The sequence below is a fragment of the Oncorhynchus mykiss genome, chromosome 12, assembly GCF_057628025.1.
Source record: "Oncorhynchus mykiss isolate SJ-2025 chromosome 12, ASM5762802v1, whole genome shotgun sequence".
Lineage (NCBI taxonomy): Eukaryota > Metazoa > Chordata > Actinopteri > Salmoniformes > Salmonidae > Oncorhynchus > Oncorhynchus mykiss.
In genome coordinates, this window is record NC_143033.1 from 90,865,469 (window position 1) to 90,886,500 (window position 21,032).

Consider the following 21,032-nt stretch of genomic DNA (forward strand, 5'->3'; position numbering starts at 1 on the left):
AGACGGTGCCAGACGCACGGCAGTGGGGTAAGCTATATTACAATACAGGGACCAGAGGGCACGGGAGTCTCATTGCAGGTGGTTGCCGTCGGGGACCGTTTTAGCCAGCCATGGGTTGGTCCTGGGCAGGAGGGCCATGATCGTTCAAAAGGTGCAGATGAAACGCGGATGCTGCTGGATGTGTGTGATGATGGGACGTCTGTGTGGCATATTTGACTATTTTCATATGATGTGGTCGTGCCTCGATATGGGATGGGGTGCTTGCCCTTGCAGGTACGGCAGTAACCCTCAAGACCCGGGTGGAGTGTCACAGACTCAACTCTGTTGCCATAAGCCTATGAGCTTTTTATTTTATCATTCACGATTTTAATATATATTATTCAATAGGAGTTATAATACCACATTAAAGAAAAATATTACTTTGGCCAATTAGCATAATGCGTCTTATGGACAGATGATGTTACAAAATGTAAATGACATGCCTGCAGGGAGACAGAAATATTACAGAAATATTACAGCTGAGCTAGAGGCTGACTGTGACCTTAAATCAACTCTGGCATTTCTAACACTCTGGCCCATTATTTTAATTGAGGACCCCAAACGAGCCCATTTTATTGCTTGAGGTCCCCATTATTAGCCAGATAATGATACTTTTGCGAAGAAAAAAACAAGTTATGCAGGCAAAAAATGGACCAGCCCTTCTGGCATTTGCCCGAAATGCCAGATGGCTAGTCTGCCCCTATGGGACACTGAACCACTAGCCTAGAATTCAGTCAGTCTGGGAGCTGAATGCCACTCGGACTAGAGGGTTATTCTCTCTCTTTTCGTAGCATAACAAAGTGTCCATTCATGTTACTCTCCCCAGGGAACTGGGCTCTGGCCTCCGAACACGTGACTCAAACAGACCAACCTGAGAGCGCGTGTGAAAATGAACCTGGCTGTGACAACAGCGCGAGCCACTCAACTGCCATTGACAGTTACAAGGCCTTCCCTTACAGCTGAATTCTGATAGACGATTGAAAATAATAGCTATTCCTGGGTATAGTTCGGAATACTTTTTATAGACTAAATTAAAATAGTGTAGGTTAATAAATACATACATTATTAATGTTTAAAATGAATGAAAGGGGCCCTATTTTAGCTCTTTGCAATTTTAGCTCTATGTTATACACAGTAGGCCTATGTCTGTTACATTTCCACCTGGTTGAGGAAAGGACATATCCTTTTCGTAAGCCTATACCCTAGCAGAGGACTTTCCCCGCAGCTGAGAAAACATCTGCCTAAATTCTCCATATGAGTGCAATTTACCAAACCACATTCCCATCAAAACGCATAAGCCTTTGATCTCGCACCACCGGAGGGGGCCAACTAAGTCCTGTGAACAACCAACAGTATTATACACATGTGGTTGCTGGAAAACCCCGCAAGATGTCGCCATGGTCTTGACTTGCACCTTTTGTTGCTTGGGCCCAGAAGGATTGCTATTTTGTTCACAGGGTTTTAACCCTCGTTAACGTTAAACCGAGACGCGCATGACCTGCATTTTCCAGATGTGCATTACATGTACACGGCCACTAGATAGAGCCCAAGTATCAAAAATACTTTATACATTTTTCAGTTCTTGGCCTGGGCCTGTTCCTAGTTGGATGGATTTCGTTATCATTACCGTTATTCGCCCTCCCCATCTCCTTCACCCCCACTCACCACCCAAACTATACTATCTGTGGCCGTTAGGCCTACCATTCGTTTTTATAGAACCAAGCCTATCATAACAAAATGCGATTTCAATTATCTGCATATATATACAAACAACATCGTATGATTTTGTTCATTTATTTTATGAGTTATTTACTTTTATAGGCCAATGTTTAGGGGTTGAATGTGCAAATATAAAGTGTTCGGAAAATACGTCTCAATACTAGCCTACATAAATAAAAGGCTTCTAAATAAGAAGTAATTGGCATTTGTCGGCATTTATTTCCCAGTTTCACGAAGGCTCCAATTATCCAGGTGTGGAAAAGTTGTGAGTCACGCAGTGCACTTGAAGGTAACAGATGGCTGGAGCCTGTACTGCGGATCGTCTTTTCACTGAACTAACCTAAAACAAAAGCTAAAAGAGATTGAACGCGTATTAAATCGTGTGGGAACGTAGGCCTAAATAATGCGATTTTATAAATGTAATTACGTTTTGGTCAACCTTTTTCGATTATTGGACCCACAGGCTATTCCGATTGATAGCCTATACCTACAATTTGCCACAAATAGCCTACATGTTGTTTTTTCCATTTTACACAACTTCTATCATTAAATGATGTCACGACAAATAAAAATTACCGCTTTGAAACGGTTTCGATTTACAAATCTTTGGGCTTGGTAATTACGCCATTGATTGATTGATTGAATTTAAGTTGTAAAATACATACATAAGCGCGCTCCAGCCAGTGACGCATCCACATACAATTTAAGAAAATCATCAAGGATAACACAATTAAGCTTATTAGCTTATTTCCATTGTGGTCCAACGGTAATGATGACGAAATCCATTCCCGGTTGTATCAACCTTCATCATCCTCACACATACACACATACAATAGCGAGGACATCCATTTTCTACCAACGCTGTCAGGGGGCTAGGGTGCACATGGCTAATCATACAACGCAGCCGCAGCGTCAGTCACAGGCGTCCACAGATGTTGCTAAGAGAGCATCTCAGTGAGCTAGCAGAAGGATTGGAGCGGAACATTGGTGATGTTTTCTCACCAAGTTGATTTTGGATTCTATTTTTATTCCTATATTTGGTGGTTGCAATGTCGCCAACTCTAAGGCTGATTTTCATGTATGTACTGTTCCTCTGCTGTTTGTCTCCCTGCGCGGCAGACCTATGCAACTGGAGTGGAAGGTGAGGGATTATGCTTTTTTTTAGTAGCCAGAATTCCAAACTGGTAATTGACTTTGAGATGGCGTTTGCCGTTCTAAAAACTTTGTTGTCTAAATATTTATGGTTATTATCTGTTTAGATAATAGAGATAATATACATATTCTCTGTGAGTATAGGCTAATCTCTCGTCGTATATTATTTTCTGACCTGCGTTGTTTTCTGAGTGAGTGTGCCCATTTGAACCCTTCTCCTTGTTCATGGATTGCAGTGGTTTGGCGCGTGAGGCTGAGGCTAACTCGCGGACTGTGCAGCAGGTGCGGCTGCGTTGCACAGAGGGTTCGGTGGAGTGGGTCTACCCGGGCCAGGCGCTTCGGGTCGTCCTGGAACCCAACCTGTCCTCTGCGCGACACACAACGGTCTGCATCAAACCGTTCCGCAGCTTCAACGGTGCCAGCGTCTACATCGAGCGGGCTGGGGAACTTGACCTGTTGATGACGGATGGAGGGCGGCCGGAGCAGGTGTTCTGTTTCCCGGCGGACGGACCTCAGAAGCCAGCCATCTTCCTCCTGGCGAACCCGCAGAGGGATATCAGCCAACGCGCAGTAGGCTTCAGATATGAGTTGCTGGGCAATCGGACCACTGCGAACAACCTCGGCCAAAGTGTGTTGCAGGGTGAGTATTTGAGTAAAGGTAAATTCCTTAATATAACATTACTTAAGTAAAAGAGGAAGTCACCCAGTAAAATACTACTTGAGTAAAAGTCTAAAAGTATTTGGCTTTAAATGTACTTAAATATCAAAAGTAAACGTTATTGCAAAACTATACTTAAGCATAAAAAGTAAAGTAAAAGTATAAATAATAAAGAATGGCTTATGTTAAGCAAACCAGACGGCACAAGCTTATTTATCGATAGCCAGGAGCACACTAACACGCAGACATAATTTACAAACGAAGCATTTGTGTTTAGTTAGTTTGCCAGATCAGAGGCAGTAGGGATGAACAGGGATGTTCTCTTGATAAGTGCGTCAATTGGACCATTTTACTGTCCTGCTAACCATTCAAAATGTAACGTATACTTTTGGGTGTCAGGGAAAATGTATGGAGTAAAAAGTACATTATTTTATTTAGGAATGTAGTGAAGTAAAACTAAAAGTTGTCAAAAATATAAAGTGAAGTACAGATACCACAAAAAACGACCTAAGTAGTAGGCTACGTTAAATTATTCGAATTTAAGAACTTTGCACCACTGACATTTGGAGACGATAGGAATTCTCTATTTGTATGACATGGTCATAAGATGTTCATTTGACACTTTTGTTGGAGTTGCAATCCCAATTGTAAATAGACCTAATCATTTATTGATATAATAAAAATAATGTATGTTTTGTCAGTTGCATTGGTGTCAAAAAATAACATTGCAGTGAAGAATGAAAGTGATCAACAAGTATCCTTAATGCAAATCATCATGCCTTCAGTTGTTTTTAAATGTTTTTACTTTAGACTCATCTTCTTGACCATCATTTAACCATTTCCAAGCAAGTGCATGAATAATAAAACACTGATACATTCTAACTTAATCATAGAAGACAATAAACTCCTAGCATCACAGCACACGGCACAAGAGGTGGGCCCATTCACTGTGTGGGTGGAGGGGTGTGCTGGGGAGACTGAGGGACAGTTTGGGGCCCAAAGAAATCAGTCAATTATCCAATTAAAAACCAAATCCAATCTTGCCTGGTCTAGGAAGCAGCTGCTGACCGGTCTGTTGTTTTGTCTGGTGGTCTCATTTCCACCGGAGGGACAAAGCTAGGGAGCAGGGGCCAGGGTGGCAGAGGGCCATTGGCCCCCAGGTATCTCAATGGAGACAGCAAATACTTGTTGGATTCTACAGATGCCTCATCTCTGTGTGGGCCTGTCTCAATGGGGTGATGTCATTCTCCTGTCCTGGTGATGTCTGTCTGTCTGAGTCCTTCTCTCCCAATATTGACAGAGTGGAGGAGTTCAGTGGAGGATACCAGTGATTGGGGTCACCAGTCTGGGTCATTCAATTAGACCGCTAAACAATAGAAGTCAAACATGGAGGTTGAGACTCATCAAGGCTTTTGATCTGTGTGGGTAGTGCTAGTATGGTGGAGGAGATGTGAATGGAGTAGAGACGCATGCCAGACATTCCTCCATCTGACCCCTTGGCTTGTTGTCTGGATGAACTGAGGAGGGATGGATGAATGGAGGGATGGAGCTGCTGGTATGTGTGTGTCAATGGAGTGGCAAGGTGTCTGTAATCCTCATCCATCAATCAGTTATCTCAAGCCCAGCCGTCACAGTAGGGTGATGGGTGTGGTCTGAATTGTTGAAAGTGGACCCTCACAGTAGGGTGATAGTGTCCAGTAAGATGATCACTATAAGAAGTGTAGATGATGATGGTTAATATGAGAGAAAGAGAGAAATGGGTGGTGATGCAGAGTATGGAGTGGGCAGAGGGAGGGAGAGAGAGAGAGATTGTGAAGTGAGAGAGAGAGTGATTAGAGAGAGAGAGTTGTGAGATGACAAGTGAAGTGAAAGGATGTGCTTTGGTGCTCCACAGGGTGATGTGTGTCCCTTTCCTCTGCATAGACCAACACTATAAACTTCTCTCTCTCTCCTCCCACAGCTAGCTGCCGTCCCTGCAATGACACAGAGCTCCTCCTGGCCATCTGCAGCAGTGACTTTGGTATGTATCAATATAACATAAATAATTCATTATTCTTCTTATTTACAAATCTAGATCCTATATCAAACATTTATTAAAACGGTAAACAACTATAGCTTTTGACTCGTTGTGTCCTATCTCCTTAGTTCTCCATAGATCCATGTAGCCCAATCTGTCCCCTCATCAGCTGGGTATCACCACTCATTTATTCTACAAAGGCCTGGGGTGGAGTCAGTGAGTGGGTGTTGGAAAGGAGATTTGTGTCTGTGTGGATGTGTTATGGTGGGGGGGGGGGGGGCCTGATCTGTTCCCAGCGAACAGCTTCTGTAGCTGGGCAGAGGGGCCTGACAGATGTGAGGGCTGAGGCTGCACAATGGGAGACCCATTGGCTTAAGGCTGCAACAGAGCAGAAGCAATAGTGCCATTGAGTCCACTTCATTTATAGGCTGACTCCCGTGCCCTGATCTCACAAGTCGCCATCATCGACTTTTTGATGAGAGAAAATAGCTGGCTAATGAAAGTGTAAATGGCCACAGAGAGTGAAAGGAGGGAATGGAGGGATTTCTGTAGAGTGAGTGGGGGACGTGGAGATTGAGAGGAGGGAGAGTGAGTGGGGGATGTGGAGACTGAGAGGAGGGAGAGTGAGTGGGGGATGTGGAGACTGAGAGGAGGGAGAGTGAGTGGGGGATGTGGAGACAGAGGAGGGAGAGTGAGTAGGGGATGTGGAGACTGAGAAGAGGGAGAGTGAGTGGGGGACGTGGAGATTGAGAGGAGGGAGAGTGAGTGGGGGACGTGGAGATTGAGAGGAGGGAGAGTGAGTGGGGGATGTGGAGACTGAGAGGAGGGAGAGTGAGTGGGGGATGTGGAGATTGAGAGGAGGGAGAGTGAGTGGGGGATGTGGAGACTGAGAGGAGGGAGAGTGAGTGGGGGACGTGGAGACTGAGAGGAGGGAGAGTGAGTGGGGGATGTGGAGACTGAGAGGAGGGAGAGTGAGTGGGGGACGTGGAGACTGAGAGAGGGTGAGTGAGTGGGGGATGTGGAGACTGAGAGGAGGGAGAGTGAGTGGGGGATGTGGAGACTGAGAGGAGGGAGAGTGAGTGGGGGATGTGGAGACTGAGAGGAGGGAGAGTGAGTGGGGGATGTGGAGACTGAGAGGAAGGAGCGTGAGTGGGGGATGTGGAGACAGAGAGAGGGTGAGTGAGTGGGGGATGTGGAGACTGAGAGGAAGGAGCGTGAGTGAGGGATGTGGAGACAGAGAGAGTGTGAGTGAGTGGGAGATGTGGAGACAGAGAGAGTGTGAGTGAGTGGGGGATGTGGAGACTGAGAGGAAGGAGCGTGAGTGGGGGATGTGGAGACTGAGAGGAAGGAGCGTGAGTGGGGGATGTGGAGACAGAGAGAGGGTGAGTGAGTGGGGGATGTGGAGACTGAGAGGAAGGAGCGTGAGTGGGGGATGTGGAGACTGAGAGAGGGTGAGTGAGTGGGGGATATGGAGACTGAGAGGAAGGAGCGTGAGTGGGGGATGTGGAGACTGAGAGTGAAGTTTCTGGAGGGAAGATTTGAATCCTTTTTCCACTCAGACTCACACAGCAAGATCCTGTTAACTTTTTAATTTCCCTCTTGGCCCTTTAAAAAAACACATTATTGAAATGCACATAACAATTTAGATCAGCTGAATCATACTGTATTGGTGGCTGTTTAATTGATACATTTCTCATCTTTCTGTTCATATTAATTGGTTTTCATTACAATAAAACATAACCATAAATGATTGGGATGACTGAAAACAGTCTCTAATGTTAGTCCCCTCCTCTGCCCCTCCAGTGGTTCGCGGCTCCATCAGGAACGTATCCCACAATGCTGAGCGGCAGACATCGTTGGTGGAGGTCTCAGAGGGGAGGGTGTACCGGCAGCGTAGCGGGGTGTTCGAGCGCCACACTGGCACCATAGGGGTTCCCGGTTCCAGTTCCTCATGGCACGGTCACATCCACACACTGTTACAGTGCCACGTAAAGCCTGGGGGCGGAGAGTTCCTATTCACAGGGACAGAACACTTTGGGGAGGCCTGGCTGGGTTGTGCCCCCCGCTATAAAGACTTCATGTCCCTCTACCAATCAGCTTGGGCGGCTCGTCAGAACCCCTGTGAGTTCCCGCTGGACTGAGGGTGTGTCCCAGTTCCTAGTGGCGATCCATGAGCCCTGTGACCTATATGTAGGGTTTATTTTCTTAAATGGAACACATTGAGTCTCTTCTTTCTACCCCAGTTGGCATGGTAGAGATTATGTCGCCGTGGCAGCAAGCGAGCGAGATGAGTTCCTCACGACCACAGCGGTTTGAGAGATGTTGTCCCTTCTACTCCTCATGAATCTATACCACTCCAAACACCAGCAGGGACAAATCTGTTGGAGCACTTGTAGAGCACAAGGAGTACAAGGCCCAGGGCAGGGGCCCACAGGGGACCCATCCAGCCAGCACTAGAGGGGCCACCACAGCCCCTGCCGGCCCCAGCGGGGAAAGACTTAGAGAGCCTGGCCCTTTGTCTGTCTCTCTTCTCAACGCCCACAGCTCCCAGAGACTAAAAATGGTTTGACTGCTGCTTCACGCTTTCTCTCCCCACACCAACTGCTGCTTCACTCTTTGTCTCTCCCCACACCAACGGCTGCTTCACTTTTTGTCTCTCCCCACACCAACGGCTGCTTCACTCTTTGTCTCTCCCCACACCAACTGCTGCTTCACGCTTTCTCTCCCCACACCAACTGCTGCTTCACTCTTTGTCTCTCCCCACACCAACGGCTGCTTCACTCTTTGTCTCTCCCCACACCAACTGCTGCTTCACTCTTTGTCTCTCCCCACACCAACTGCTGCTTCACGCTTTGTCTCTCCCCACACCAACTGCTGCTTCACTCTTTGTCTCTCCCCACACCAACTGCTGCTTCACTCTTTGTCTCTCCCCACACCAACTGCTGCTTTACTCTTTCTCTCTCCCCACACAAACTGCTGCTCTCTTCAGAGGACACCTCTCACAGGTGTCCTCTGAACTACTGTGGCAGGAAATCCTATGAATTTAATGTCTGATTGTTAGGTTTTATGTGGTCTTGTTTATTCCTTTGTACAATAGGTTTTGAAATATTTTATTGTAATGTAAATGAAGTGTTTTGTAAATTCACAAGGATTTGCTTATTTACATATTGATTGTATCATTTTGGTTTTATTACAGGGTATGGATGATGCTACAGTGTAGGTGCAAACCTTCAGTTTGATTACCATTTATTGCCAAAATATATAAGCAATGCTTGTGGGGATTTCTTGTGTACTTTTTTGATTGACTTGCAATGCACTTTCAAGCAATTACTTCAATTTTTGAACAAGAGATTTATGTTATTCTTCATAACATTCTTTATTATGGTTCTTGAGCATTATGGGAAAATATTTGTTGAAAATAGCTCCTCCTGTAGGAAATAATGATCATGAATGTTTGCATTGCAATTTTCTGCAACACATTTAAATGACAAAAACATCTATTGCACTATTGTATCTATTGTCTATTAAAATAATACTGTTAAATATGGTACAGTTTCATTTCACTCATTGAGCTTTTGGCATTAAGTGTTAGACAACCCTTAGCATTAGAGGGAGAGTTTGAAAGATGAGGGGATGTCAACCCCAAACCCCCTCACCTCTGCCCCCCAATCACCAGGCCTCCCCTCAGTGTTAGCCTGGGCGTGGCAGCCCCTCCTGCTCTATTGTGGGTAGTCAGTGGACTGAGTGACGCAGACAGAGTGGGGTTTTACAGAGCTGCTGGCATCGTGAATGAAGAAGACAATTTTTCTTCAGCTTTAAGATTGATTATATGTCTCAGACCCTCTGTCCTTCATCAGCCACATTCAACAGACCTGGGCTTTAGATGGAAGCAGTGGGATTTAAACTCACGTCTCAGAAGAGGCTGGAGCCAAAACTCAAGGCACTATAAAATATTGTATCACATTAGTATTGCCAGTCTTGCTAGCTCAGCAAACTGTGGACCAGACGGACAGAGAGAAAGCTGAGGTGGGAGTGAATGTGGGAGTCTTTATTAGACTGCAGAGGCAGATAGTTTGGGCTCTTTCTCTTAGCAATCTCAGCAGTGTTGACGGTGGGATTTTTTAGATAAGAGTTAATAAATACTTAATAGATAGTTAATGGCTAATGTTCAAGGAGCTTATTAATATGGCCTCAAATAACCCTCGATAGAAAACGGTCCATTTAAAATCTCACTGCTCACAGGTGGAGTGGTTGCTCTAACCAATAATGAGATTTTTTTTAAATCTGAATTTTTAAAGTATTACAACCTGCGTCTGAATGCAAATGATTAATATAGATTTGTATTTAGTCTATCCAGTTCATCTAGCTGTGGTCTATAGAGTGTTTCACAACAGAGACATGAACAGTAAAGTCCAGAGACATGAGCCCCTCCTAAAGACCAGCATCTAAAAGCACACGGCTGTTGTGTCTTTTGATATATCTGGTATGGAATAGTCTTAAATGGGATGTTATACCCCCATCCATATGCAACACAGTGCATCATCTCTGTTTCATAGGGGAATGGGAGTTTAGAGCCAACTGTCCAACAAGTTTCTACTTTGGCCCTTTTCCACTCCATCCTATACCGGCCTCATTATAAGCAGTGCTAATGTTAATGGAATAACTCAGCGTAAAATGATATACAAATGGCTAAGATGGGGGACAGAAAATGAGTAGGCTGAATCAGTCTATTCTTTTGGGGCTGTTGCTCCCCGATCACAGCCTGGGAAACAGAGAGAGCAGAGGTGGGAGGTGGACTTTTCGGCCCCCAAAAACTAAGGCCCCTCCCCCAAAAAGATGGAACAATTCATTGACTTTTAAAGCGACTCCTTTTAATGCCTATTCCTCACGTCTACTTGGCTGAGCAGGATTCACAAATTGCTGTGTTGAAGGTTTTATTGGGACTAAATAGCTGCCAATGAAAGTGTAAATGACCGTGGGCTGAATGGGGCCCCAACAATGGGCCCACGGTGACAAGGCCCCGACAGACATAATGATCATTGTCACAGACGCTGTTAGCCAGGAACCACTGGGCCTCATGAATCCAAGGGGGCAATTTCAAGCCATTAGACCGGTCACTTTATCCACCAAGATCAACTCTATCTTTTAACCCCTTCTCTTTCTTTCTTTCGTTCTTTCTTTCATTCTTTCTTTCTTTCTTTCTTTCTTTCTTTCTTTCTTTCTTTCTTTCTTTCTTTCTTTCTCTGTTCTCTTTCTCTTTCTATCTCCTCTTAATATCTCTGTTCTCTTTCTATCTCCTCTTAATATCTCTGTTCTCTTTCTATCTCTCCTCTTTCTATCTCTTTTCTCTTTCTATCGCTGTTCTCTTTCTCTTCTCTTTCTATCTCCTCTTTCTATCTCTGTTCGCTTTCTCTTCTCTTTCTATCTCCTCTCTCTCTTCTCTTCTCTTTCTATCTTTCTTCTCTTCTCTTACTAACTCTCCTCTTTCTTTCTATCCATCTTCTCTTTCTATCTCTCTTCTACTTCTTTCTGTCTCTTCTCTTATCCTTTCGGTTCGTCCGGTTATTGTCAAACGTAGTTTCTTGGTGAGGTTTTGATCATAATAACTCCTGATACTAATATCCACTAGGCTTCATCTCTTCACTATTTTTTGTTTCTCTCACTTTCCTCTTTCTTCTCCTCCCACTTGATGAGGTTAAGGTTAAACCTATAAGATCAAACTGCTTAAATCCACTATGTTTGCTTTTCACCAACTCAGGCAGGACATTTTTCTTAGAAAAGCACCCTTGAAAAACCCTAAATGGCATAACATTTTAACCAACATTTTAAATCTATTAAATACAAAACTGAGGTGTGAAAAAATTATGAACCCCTTTCAACTCTAACTCATATTTCCTAAAGTCTCCAAAAAAGTATATTTTCAAACCCAGATCTCCCTCACCAAGTCACCATTGTCCTCCTGAGGGGCGTACCATACCAAATTTCCGAGCTGAATATTGTCTACTCTCCGAGGCTTTTGAGGTCACACAATTCTCATCTTTGGGAATTCTCCAGACAGAATCTGAGGGAACGACGTCCCGGGGGTTTCCAGGAGCGCCTGGAAGCGGGAGGCCGGGAGCCCCTCGGATGGTGTGCCGGCAGGAGTCCCCTCCATCTGGGGGGTAATTGGTTTATCCCGCCGCCTGGCCAGCTTTCCCATGTGGGCCACTGCTGTGGGGAGGCCCGGGGTACAATGTGGAAACAGCATGAGACCCTCCAGGCCAGCCTTTGACTGGGTCTCCTTTACAGGCTATAGGACCAGGAGCATGGGAGCACAACGCTCATGCCAGAGATGGACCCTGTGGTTTTGAAAAGGTCCTTCATTATTTTGCCGTCTGTTGTTTGCGTTTGAACTGAGTGTTTTGGTAATTGACTTATGGGGAAAGTTAATTTGTTTTAGTTGTTTTATATCCCCACTGATTTATAAGGTAATGAGATGGAGAGTTGGGCCAAAGATTTACAAATTGGTGAAGCCCTCCATACAAAAAACACCTGGTTGGAAATGGGCTTTTCTACATAATGTTCTGCATTTGGGCATTCTTTTGTTGGTCTTCTAAAAGGGAATGCTGAAATTGAGTATCAGTATCTGACAGAGTGTTGAACAAATTTCTACTATTTCTGGGTGTTTGCAATAGTCAGTCCTCGACACAAACTGTTCCGTGCTGATAATAACTTGACTGATATACGCTGAGTGTACAAAACATTAAGAACACCTTTCTAATATTGAGTTGCACCCCCCCCCCCCCCCCCCTTGCCCTCAGAACTGCCTCAGTTTGTCAGGGCATGGACTCTATAAGGTGTTGAAAGCGTACCACAGGGATGCTGGCCCATGTTGACTCCAATGCTTCCCACAGTTGTGTCAAGTTGGCTGGATGTCCTTATGGTGGTGGACCGTTCTTGATACACACGGGAAACTGTTGAGCGTTAAAAAGCCAGCAGCGTTGCAGTTCTTGACACAAACTGGTTCGCCTGGCACCTACTACCATACCCCGTTCAAAGGCACTTAAATCCTTTGTCTCAATTGTCTCAAGGCTTTAAAATCCTTCTTTAACCTGTCTCCTCCCCTTCATCTACACGGATTGAAGTGGATTTAACAAGTGACATCAATAAGGGATCATATCTTTCACCTGGATTCACCTGGTCAGTCTATGTCATGGAAATAGCAGGTGTCTTTTAAATATTTTGTACACTAAGTGTATGTTAAAAATACATGGTTGACAATAGCTTGTCACTTTGTTTATAAAAAGCTTTTAATCTCAAATAGTCACAGGAAAATAGTGTCCCCAAAATATACTGGGAAAACAAAAAAGGTGAAAATATAACAATAATGGTGATAATATATTCAACAACAATGGTGATAATATAACAATTATGGTGATAATATATTCAACAACAATGGTGATAATATAGCAATAATGATGATAATAATAACAACAATGGTGATAATATAACAATAATGGTGATAATATACAGTACCAGTAAAACGTTTAGACACACCTACTCATTTAAGAATTTCTCTTTATTTGTACTATTTTCTACATTGTATAATAATAGTGAAGACATAAACACTATGTAATAACACATATGGAATCATGTAGTAACCAAAAACGTGTTAAACAAATCAAAATATATTTTATATTTGAGATGCTTCAAAGTAGCCACCGTTTGCCTTGATGACAGCTTTGCACACTCTTGGCATTCTCTAAACCAGCTTCATGAGGTAGTCACCTGGAATGCATTTCAATTAACAGGTGTGCCTTGTTAAACATTCATTTGTGGAATTTCTTTCCTTCTTAATGCGTTTGAGCCAATCAGTTGTGTTGTGACATGATAGGGTTGGTATACAGAAGATAGCCCTATTTGGTAAAAGACCAAGTCCATATTATGGCAAGAACAGCTCAAATAAGCAAAGAGAAAGGACCGTCTATCATTACTTTAAGACCTGAAGGTCAGTCAATCCGGAAATTTCAAGAACTATGAAAGTTTCTTCAAGTGCAGGATGAAAAAACCATCAAGTGCTAAGATGAAACTGGCTCTCATGAGGACCGCTACAGGAAAGGAAGACCCAGAGTTACCTCTGCTGCAGAGGATAAATTCATTAGAGTTACCAGCCTCAGATTGCAGCCCAAATAAATGCTTCACAGAGTTCAAGTAACAGACATCTCAACATCAACTGTTCAGAGGAGACTGTGTGAATCAGGCCTTCATGGTCAAATGTCTGTAAATAAACCACTACTAAAGGACACCAATAATAATAAGAAACTTGCTTGGGCCAAGAAACACGAGTAATGGACATAAGACTGGTTGAAATTTGTCCTTTGGTCTGATGAGTCCAAATGTGAGATTTTTGGTTCCAACTGCTATGTCTTTGTGAGACACAGAGTAGGTGAATGAATGATCTCTGCATGTGTGGCTCCCACCGTAAATAATGGAGGAGGTGTGATGGTGTGAGGGTGCTTTGCTGGTGACACTGTCAATGATTTATTTAGATTTCAAGGCACACTTAACCAGCATGGCTACCACAGCATTCTGCAGTTATTCGCCATCCCATCTGGTTTGTGCTTAGTAGGACTATCATTTGTTTTTCAACAGGACCAAGAAGGAGAGTGATGGAGTGCTGCATCAGATGACCTGGCATCCACAGTCCCCCGACCTCAACCCAATTGAAATGGTTTGGGAAGAGTTGGACCGCAGAGTGAAGGAAAAACAGCCAACAAGTGCTCTGCATATGTGGGAAAAGCATTCCAGGTGAAGCTGGTTGGGAGAATACCAAGAGTGTGGAAAGGGTGGCTATTTTGAAGAATCTAAAATCTAAAATATATTTTGATTTGTTTAACACTTTTTTGGCTACGACATGATTCCATATGTGTTACTTCATAGTTTAGATGTCTTCACTATTATTCTACAAAGTAGAAAATAGTAAAAAATAAAGACAAACCCTTGAATGAGTAGGTGTGTCCAAACTTTTGACTGGTACTGTAACAACTGTATGTAACAACAATGGTAATCTCAGACCTGTCAACTCGACATGTGGTATTACTTCATGAGAATACGTGTCTTCCGGTCTCCAAGCAGTAGTCTGAAAAAAACAGATAGCATAAGAGGTTCTGAAGATGATGCTTTATTGTGACATTATAGATCTTCATTCAGTATGCTCGCTTTCACATCAGTAATAATAAGACTACACGTTGAGGAACATGAGAAAACACATACAGTGAAATGGTGTGCGAGTACTTCAGTTTCTCCGTGCATCATCCTGTACAATCTCAAACACATTCTTACAGTATAGCTGCTAAACCAGACTATTCTGTCTGGAACGTAGCCTCATATAATTATATATTAGAAGTCATTTAGTAGGATCTCTGTGTGTAGTCTATCCTCACCTAACCAGTGCAGCAGCCACCAGTCCACCAGTGATGGGTCCTACCCAGTAAACCCAGTGGTAGGTCCAGTAGTTGGCCACTATAGCAGGACCCAGGGCTCTGGCCGGGTTCAGACAGGTTCCAGACACATCTCCACTGAAGAAATAATAATGACAAAGAGTTTCAGAACTATGATAGTATTAAAGATGATTATCTCCAGGTATGCAGCAGAATCATGTCCATCAAAACAAACATGTGCTGTATCTCTACCCATGATGCTATGAAACTAAATGTTGAGATAACAAGTATTTCATGTTTTGCCATGATCATGGTGTCGTGTGGGAACAGTAAACACGTTACTTAGAAATGCCCAGAAGGTCATAATTGCAATGTAATGAGCGTGTTATCTACTACCTATCTAAGATGTTTATCTAATCTTTATGTCACAATAATGCACATTTTAGCAATGGCTGTTCCATATCTTCAGTTGTGGATGTAATCGTTGATGACAACTCTACTTGAACGTTTGTTTATCTTCCATTATTTCTTTGTTCATTATTAGTTAACATTTCATAAATCAGTAGATCATTTGTTTAAACAGTGTATAATAATGCATGTTATATCCATGTAAATAATTTATAACAAACTCTATTCAATGGGTAACAAATGATATAATAGTGGTTTATAAATAGTTAATAAACAAACCTTCAAACAAACTTTTTCCAAACCTTATCTATCCAGGCTAATTATTAAGAGAACAAATTATTTTTGGAGAATTACTTGTACGAGGCCCAGGAAAACCTCTAGGCCCTAGTAACCCTATAGCAAGAACTGACCAGGTAGCCAGGAAAACCTATAGGCCCTAATAACCCTATAGCAAGAACTGACCAGGTAGCCAGGAAAACCTCTAGGCCCTAATAACCCTATAGCAAGAACTGACCAGGTAGCCAGGAAAACCTCTAGGCCCGAATAACCCTATAGCAAGAACTGACCAGGTAGCCAGGAAAACCTCTAGGCCCTAATAACCCTATAGCAAGAACTGACCAGGTAGCCAGGAAAACCTCTAGGCCCTAATAACCCAATAGCAAGAACTGACCAGGTAGCCAGGAAAACCTCTAGGCCCTAATAACCCTATAACAAGAACTGACCAGGTAGCCAGGAAAACCTCTAGGCCCTAATAACCCTATAGCAAGAACTGACCAGGTAGCCAGGAAAACCTATAGGCCCTAATAACCCTATAGCAAGAACTGACCAGGTAGCCAGGAAAACCTCTAGGCCCTAATAACCCTATAGCAAGAACTGACCAGGTAGCCAGGAAAACCTCTAGGCCCGAATAACCCTATAGCAAGAACTGACCAGGTAGCCAGGAAAACCTCTAGGCCCTAATAACCCTATAGCAAGAACTGACCAGGTAGCCAGGAAAACCTCTAGGCCCTAATAACCCTATAGCAAGAACTGACCAGGTAGCCAGGAAAACCTCTAGGCCCTAATAACCCTATAGCAGGAACTGACCAGGTAGCCAGGAAAACCTCTAGGCCCTAATAACCCTATAGCAAGAACTGACCAGGTAGCCAGGAAAACCTCTAGGCCCTAATAACCCTATAGCAGGAACTGACCAGGTCAAGTAGCCAGGAAAGACGTTGGGCCTAGTTACAGTACAAGTGATAAATTCCACTCTAGGCCCTCTCAGTATCTCACCCAGCCAGGATGTTGATGATGACAGTACAGCCCACCATGAAGGGAACCATGGGGCTGCTACTCTTGGCGTTGACCGCCCCCAGCAGCACCACCATGGTGACCAGGCAGGTCATGGCTATCTCCCCAAACAGAGCCCCCCACAGCTGATCTTGTGATTGCAGCAGGGCAAAGGCTGCCCCCTGGGCCTTGGAGTAGTTCTCTGTTGTGGTCATCAGCTGAGGAACAATGGATTCAGGTTCATTTACTGGCAGTGATGTCATTATATTACTACAAAACCCAATGCATTGTCTGACGAGCTAAACTGGGGTAATGACAGTTGTCTGCATATCTAATCACTGTAGTTGTGAATATTCATTTTATAGTTTTGATTTGATTTAATACAACTGATATTTTTTTTCTGCATTTCAAATCATTTCAAGGTGCAAGACAAAATTCTACCTCCACAGATACTGTTAGTCATAGATGTGCATTGAATGACCACTGATATCAGGTTTAACCCTCACCTTTGACATGGAAGCACCTAGCACACCCCCTATGAGCTGACTGATGAGGTAGGGCCCCACCATATTCAGCTTCATGCCTCCACACAGGTAGATAGCAATGGTAAACGGTGGGTTAAAATGGGAGCCGCTGTGGAGGTCAGAGAGAAATAGCAGAAGAATGGTCAGATAGCCCAGGAGGGTTGGGTTTTACACAGTATATTTCACAGTTTAACATTACTCACCTTCACACTTTCACCTTTGTATCAGTTCAAGGAGATTGGCTTTAGATATTGATTAGACATTGTTAATATGTTCACTCAATTATTAGGTATAACAATATGAATGGGGTCACAGTTGCTTTATAAACTTGGGATATGTATGTGTCAGGTCCATCTGTGAAATCATAACACATTACACCATAATGGCCACTGTTTATAAGTTGAATGGCACTCACTGGAATGAGAATGGTTTTACAACCTTAGGTGTGTTACCTTTATCTGTGAAAGACTGTTTTTGAACTCACATGACGAAGAAACACACAATCACCACAAAAAGAATACGGGACTTATGGGTTTCCACTCCGTGTGTGTTCAGTATTTTGACCCCAAAATTGTAGCAATATCGAACATTGCAAATATAATGGAATACTGGGCATGCATTACACTCAAATACATTCATTCCACTCACATTAAAGCACACAACATACTGTTCATGCAAAATATAAATGCTCTATTGAAAACAAATGACTAACGTTAATCTCAAAAGGAGACCAAAGTACAACACTGTAATGATGTAAAATGAGACACTTTACAGACACTTATCCAAAACAGCACAGTACAGTGAGACAGTGTATCAATACACTGTATATAAACACACAGACCTGATCTCTGCCATGCACGCCACCATGACTGCCACAGCCAGACCATGGACCAGAGCTGGCTGCAGCCTCCCTGCTGCCTCCACGTTCTCTATGACCGACACACAGCCGATGAACACAAAGAACATGGTCCCCACCAGCTCAGCCAGACACGGCTGGACCAGGCGCTCAAACTTGTTGGGAGGCTGGACGGGTGCTTTCTTAGAGTCTGATGCCATCAGGGATGTCCCCATGTCACCCAGTTCCATTGTCCCTTCTGTCATAGTGGAAAGGGGTTTGGAGAGATAGAGTGAGAATAGAGGAGAGAGAGAATGGAGGAGTTTGGAGGGAAAATAGATGAGAGAGAGGAAGGAGTCTTTGTATATAGAGATACAGTGCAGCACTGGCGATAATGTCCGCAGGTGTGTGTCCAAATATCTACCTGCGATGCTAATCACTTGAACTTTGGTAAGTTCAAAGAACGAAAGGGTGAGATAGAGAGTGGAGAGAGAGAAAGAGAGCGAGAGAGAGAGCATAAAATTGAATTGCTCCATTGACCAACGATGGACTCTTTGACACTGATATCCATGTTATGATTAATCCAAGTCAGTTTACTCTAGTGAACACAGTACAACAGACAACCAGTTCACAGTTTAAAAGTATAGTAAATGTCCAGCAGACAGATATTTTGTTGGCACTGATTTGAAAACAACATTTTCAGGGTAGAGCATATATGACTGTGATATGTTTTTACTATTTAAATCAACTAAATGTTTTGTTAGTTTGTTAATACAGCAGCCTACTACTAGACATAATGTTCTAGATTTCCAGGCCAAACAAAAAAGTGTAATCTTGGTTAACCTGTTTGTATTAATCATGCATAGATCATTGATGTTAGCCAGTCCCAGCTAGATAAGATAAAGCATTAAAACTAGACAGTTTGACAAAGTCTCTGCACCTGTGCAAAGTCTGCTCCTGTTATTCTCTGAAGGGAGTAAAAGACAATCCAGTAAAACATGAAACTGGCTTTTTACACTTTAGTGTAATATCTTATTATTTGTCCTAAATGGTAGACACATCCATCAGCAAATAACAGGGGATAAATACATTGACATTGTAAATGATAAATTGACGTTGTAAATGTGTAGAATGTGGCAAAATCAGACTGTTACTGTGCATACAGGCATCATGTACAGTATGTACTTATTCTTGAGGGGGCACTAATGGAATTCATGAATTCATTTAATAATTCATTTGTATTAATTGCGTATGAAAGAAACAGTATCTTCTATATTTCCAACGTACAAATCAATAAATGGACACTCCTCTGCTGTACACATTTATACTTCATTTCTTGAATCTTCACTGCAACATTTTTTGAACGTTCACATACTACTGTCTCCAATGAGTGTCTGCCATAGAAATATAATTACTAGAAGAGAGGTCCCCGTTCAAGTCAATGAGTCCATAATGGGAGGACCGGTTGTCTGAGGGGCTATGTCCTTCCTAGTAATTATATTTCTATGGCTGAGACTTTCAGTCAAGATAGCAATTACAGTGTCAAATTCAATGTTATCTAATGTGGCTAGTTTTTGGATGTCTGTGTGCAGATAATCAGTGAAAAGGCATGACGCATATGAAAGTCTGTATCACAGTACAGTGAGAGTCAGACCAATGCAAGGCTGTAGTTCACCACATAACCAAAAGGTGGCGGTATAAAACACAGACTACGGGCCAGAAGTCACTTCTACTATGTCAAAAGGGATCAATCATAGAAAAAAAATATACAATGCAATATTTACTGTACAAAATGTGTTTATACAAATGGCATTGAATAAAATAGATTGCATTTATGGACAATAGATCATCTATATATACCGGTATAGAATAAAGTTACATTGGTAAGATTATTTTAAACTAAGAGACATGGAAATAGTAACACAAAAATACTGTTAGAATTTATGTGGATTTTGGAAATGGACTTTTTTATGGACTTGAACTGGAAACCTACATCTGTATCACATCAAGATAACTCTGGTTTTCTCATCCCCAAGCAGTAGTCTGAAAATAGAAAAAACACACCATCAAAATAGTACAGAATTGTTGAATGTAACATCACTCGACAAGTTGTTGCTTCCACACATTGTTTCTTTAGTTATTTTTAACATAAATCTAAATAATTCCCCAAAATATGTCTTAGACAACACAAGACTTTAACAAGGAAAATCAAGATAAAAAGGTGTTAAATCCACACATTGTTAAAACTAGGTTAATGACTCTCCCAGACTTAAGAATTGTATAAAAGCACCCATTGTAGGAGTAACTTTCCATCCCATAGCTAGCCATTGATTTTAGAGGGACAGTTCATGTTTATCAAGTTGAGGACAAACAGCCCTGTCTAACAGCCATGTTACAATACAGTGCTTTATCGCACAAGACAACACATCCCGATATGGAGGTGGTAGATTCTCTTGTTGATTTGCAAGAATTTATGGGCAGACAAGGCTTCTAATCCCACACCTGCAGCTAGTGGAGGCAAATTCCATTCTATAATAAATATATTCCATTCTAATCTATGGAGCTCCAGTTGGGTCATTATTTTAGTATTAATGGTCATTTCAAGGACAAAGATTAAGATTGCTTTCCCAACCAAAGTGTTTCAATAGTAGCTTGGCCTCCAGTCTGTTTCTGATTAAAACCAAACAGGACAATGATGTAAACAGCCAGGTATCCAGGCCCCAGAAGATCAGAGCTGTACAGTACCGTATGAAGCTGGCGGTTAGCAGGGCTCCAGACATGGGTCCCACCCAGTAGATCCAGTGATAGCTCCAGTAGTCGGCCACCACGGCCGGGCCAAAGGCACGAGCTGGGTTCATACATGCCCCAGACACTGCTCCCCTGTAGAGGACGTGATATAAAAGCGATGCATGAATGAATGATAGAGCATGTGGTGTCTTACGGTACACAGCAAGCAGTGTATCGTGGTGTACATTGTGTTTTATTGGTAGTG

At 42.9% G+C, this 21,032-nt stretch overlaps 2 protein-coding genes across 2 annotated transcripts; one reads left to right on the top strand and one right to left on the bottom strand.

Annotated features, from left to right (window-relative positions):
• The first annotated feature begins 423 nt into the window (after positions 1-423).
• On the top strand, positions 424-9,133 carry LOC110486817 (meteorin-like protein). The gene is made up of 4 exons (XM_090191512.1): positions 424-2,899; positions 3,147-3,550; positions 5,529-5,588; positions 7,389-9,133. Exons 1-4 carry the CDS (start codon positions 2,808-2,810, stop codon positions 7,724-7,726), a joined length of 894 nt encoding a protein of 297 aa, XP_090047638.1. The 5' UTR covers positions 424-2,807; the 3' UTR covers positions 7,727-9,133.
• Positions 9,134-12,852: 3,719 nt separating this feature from the next.
• LOC110486819 (aquaporin-8) lies at positions 12,853-18,550 on the bottom strand. Its single transcript, XM_090191513.1, has 5 exons — positions 18,047-18,550; positions 17,188-17,314; positions 16,685-16,899; positions 15,008-15,142; positions 12,853-14,703 (listed from the first exon to the last, which is right to left on the bottom strand). The coding sequence occupies exons 1-5, from the start codon at positions 18,304-18,306 to the stop codon at positions 14,661-14,663; spliced, it is 780 nt and encodes a 259-aa protein (XP_090047639.1). The 5' UTR covers positions 18,307-18,550; the 3' UTR covers positions 12,853-14,660.
• Between the last annotated feature and the right edge of the window lie 2,482 nt (positions 18,551-21,032).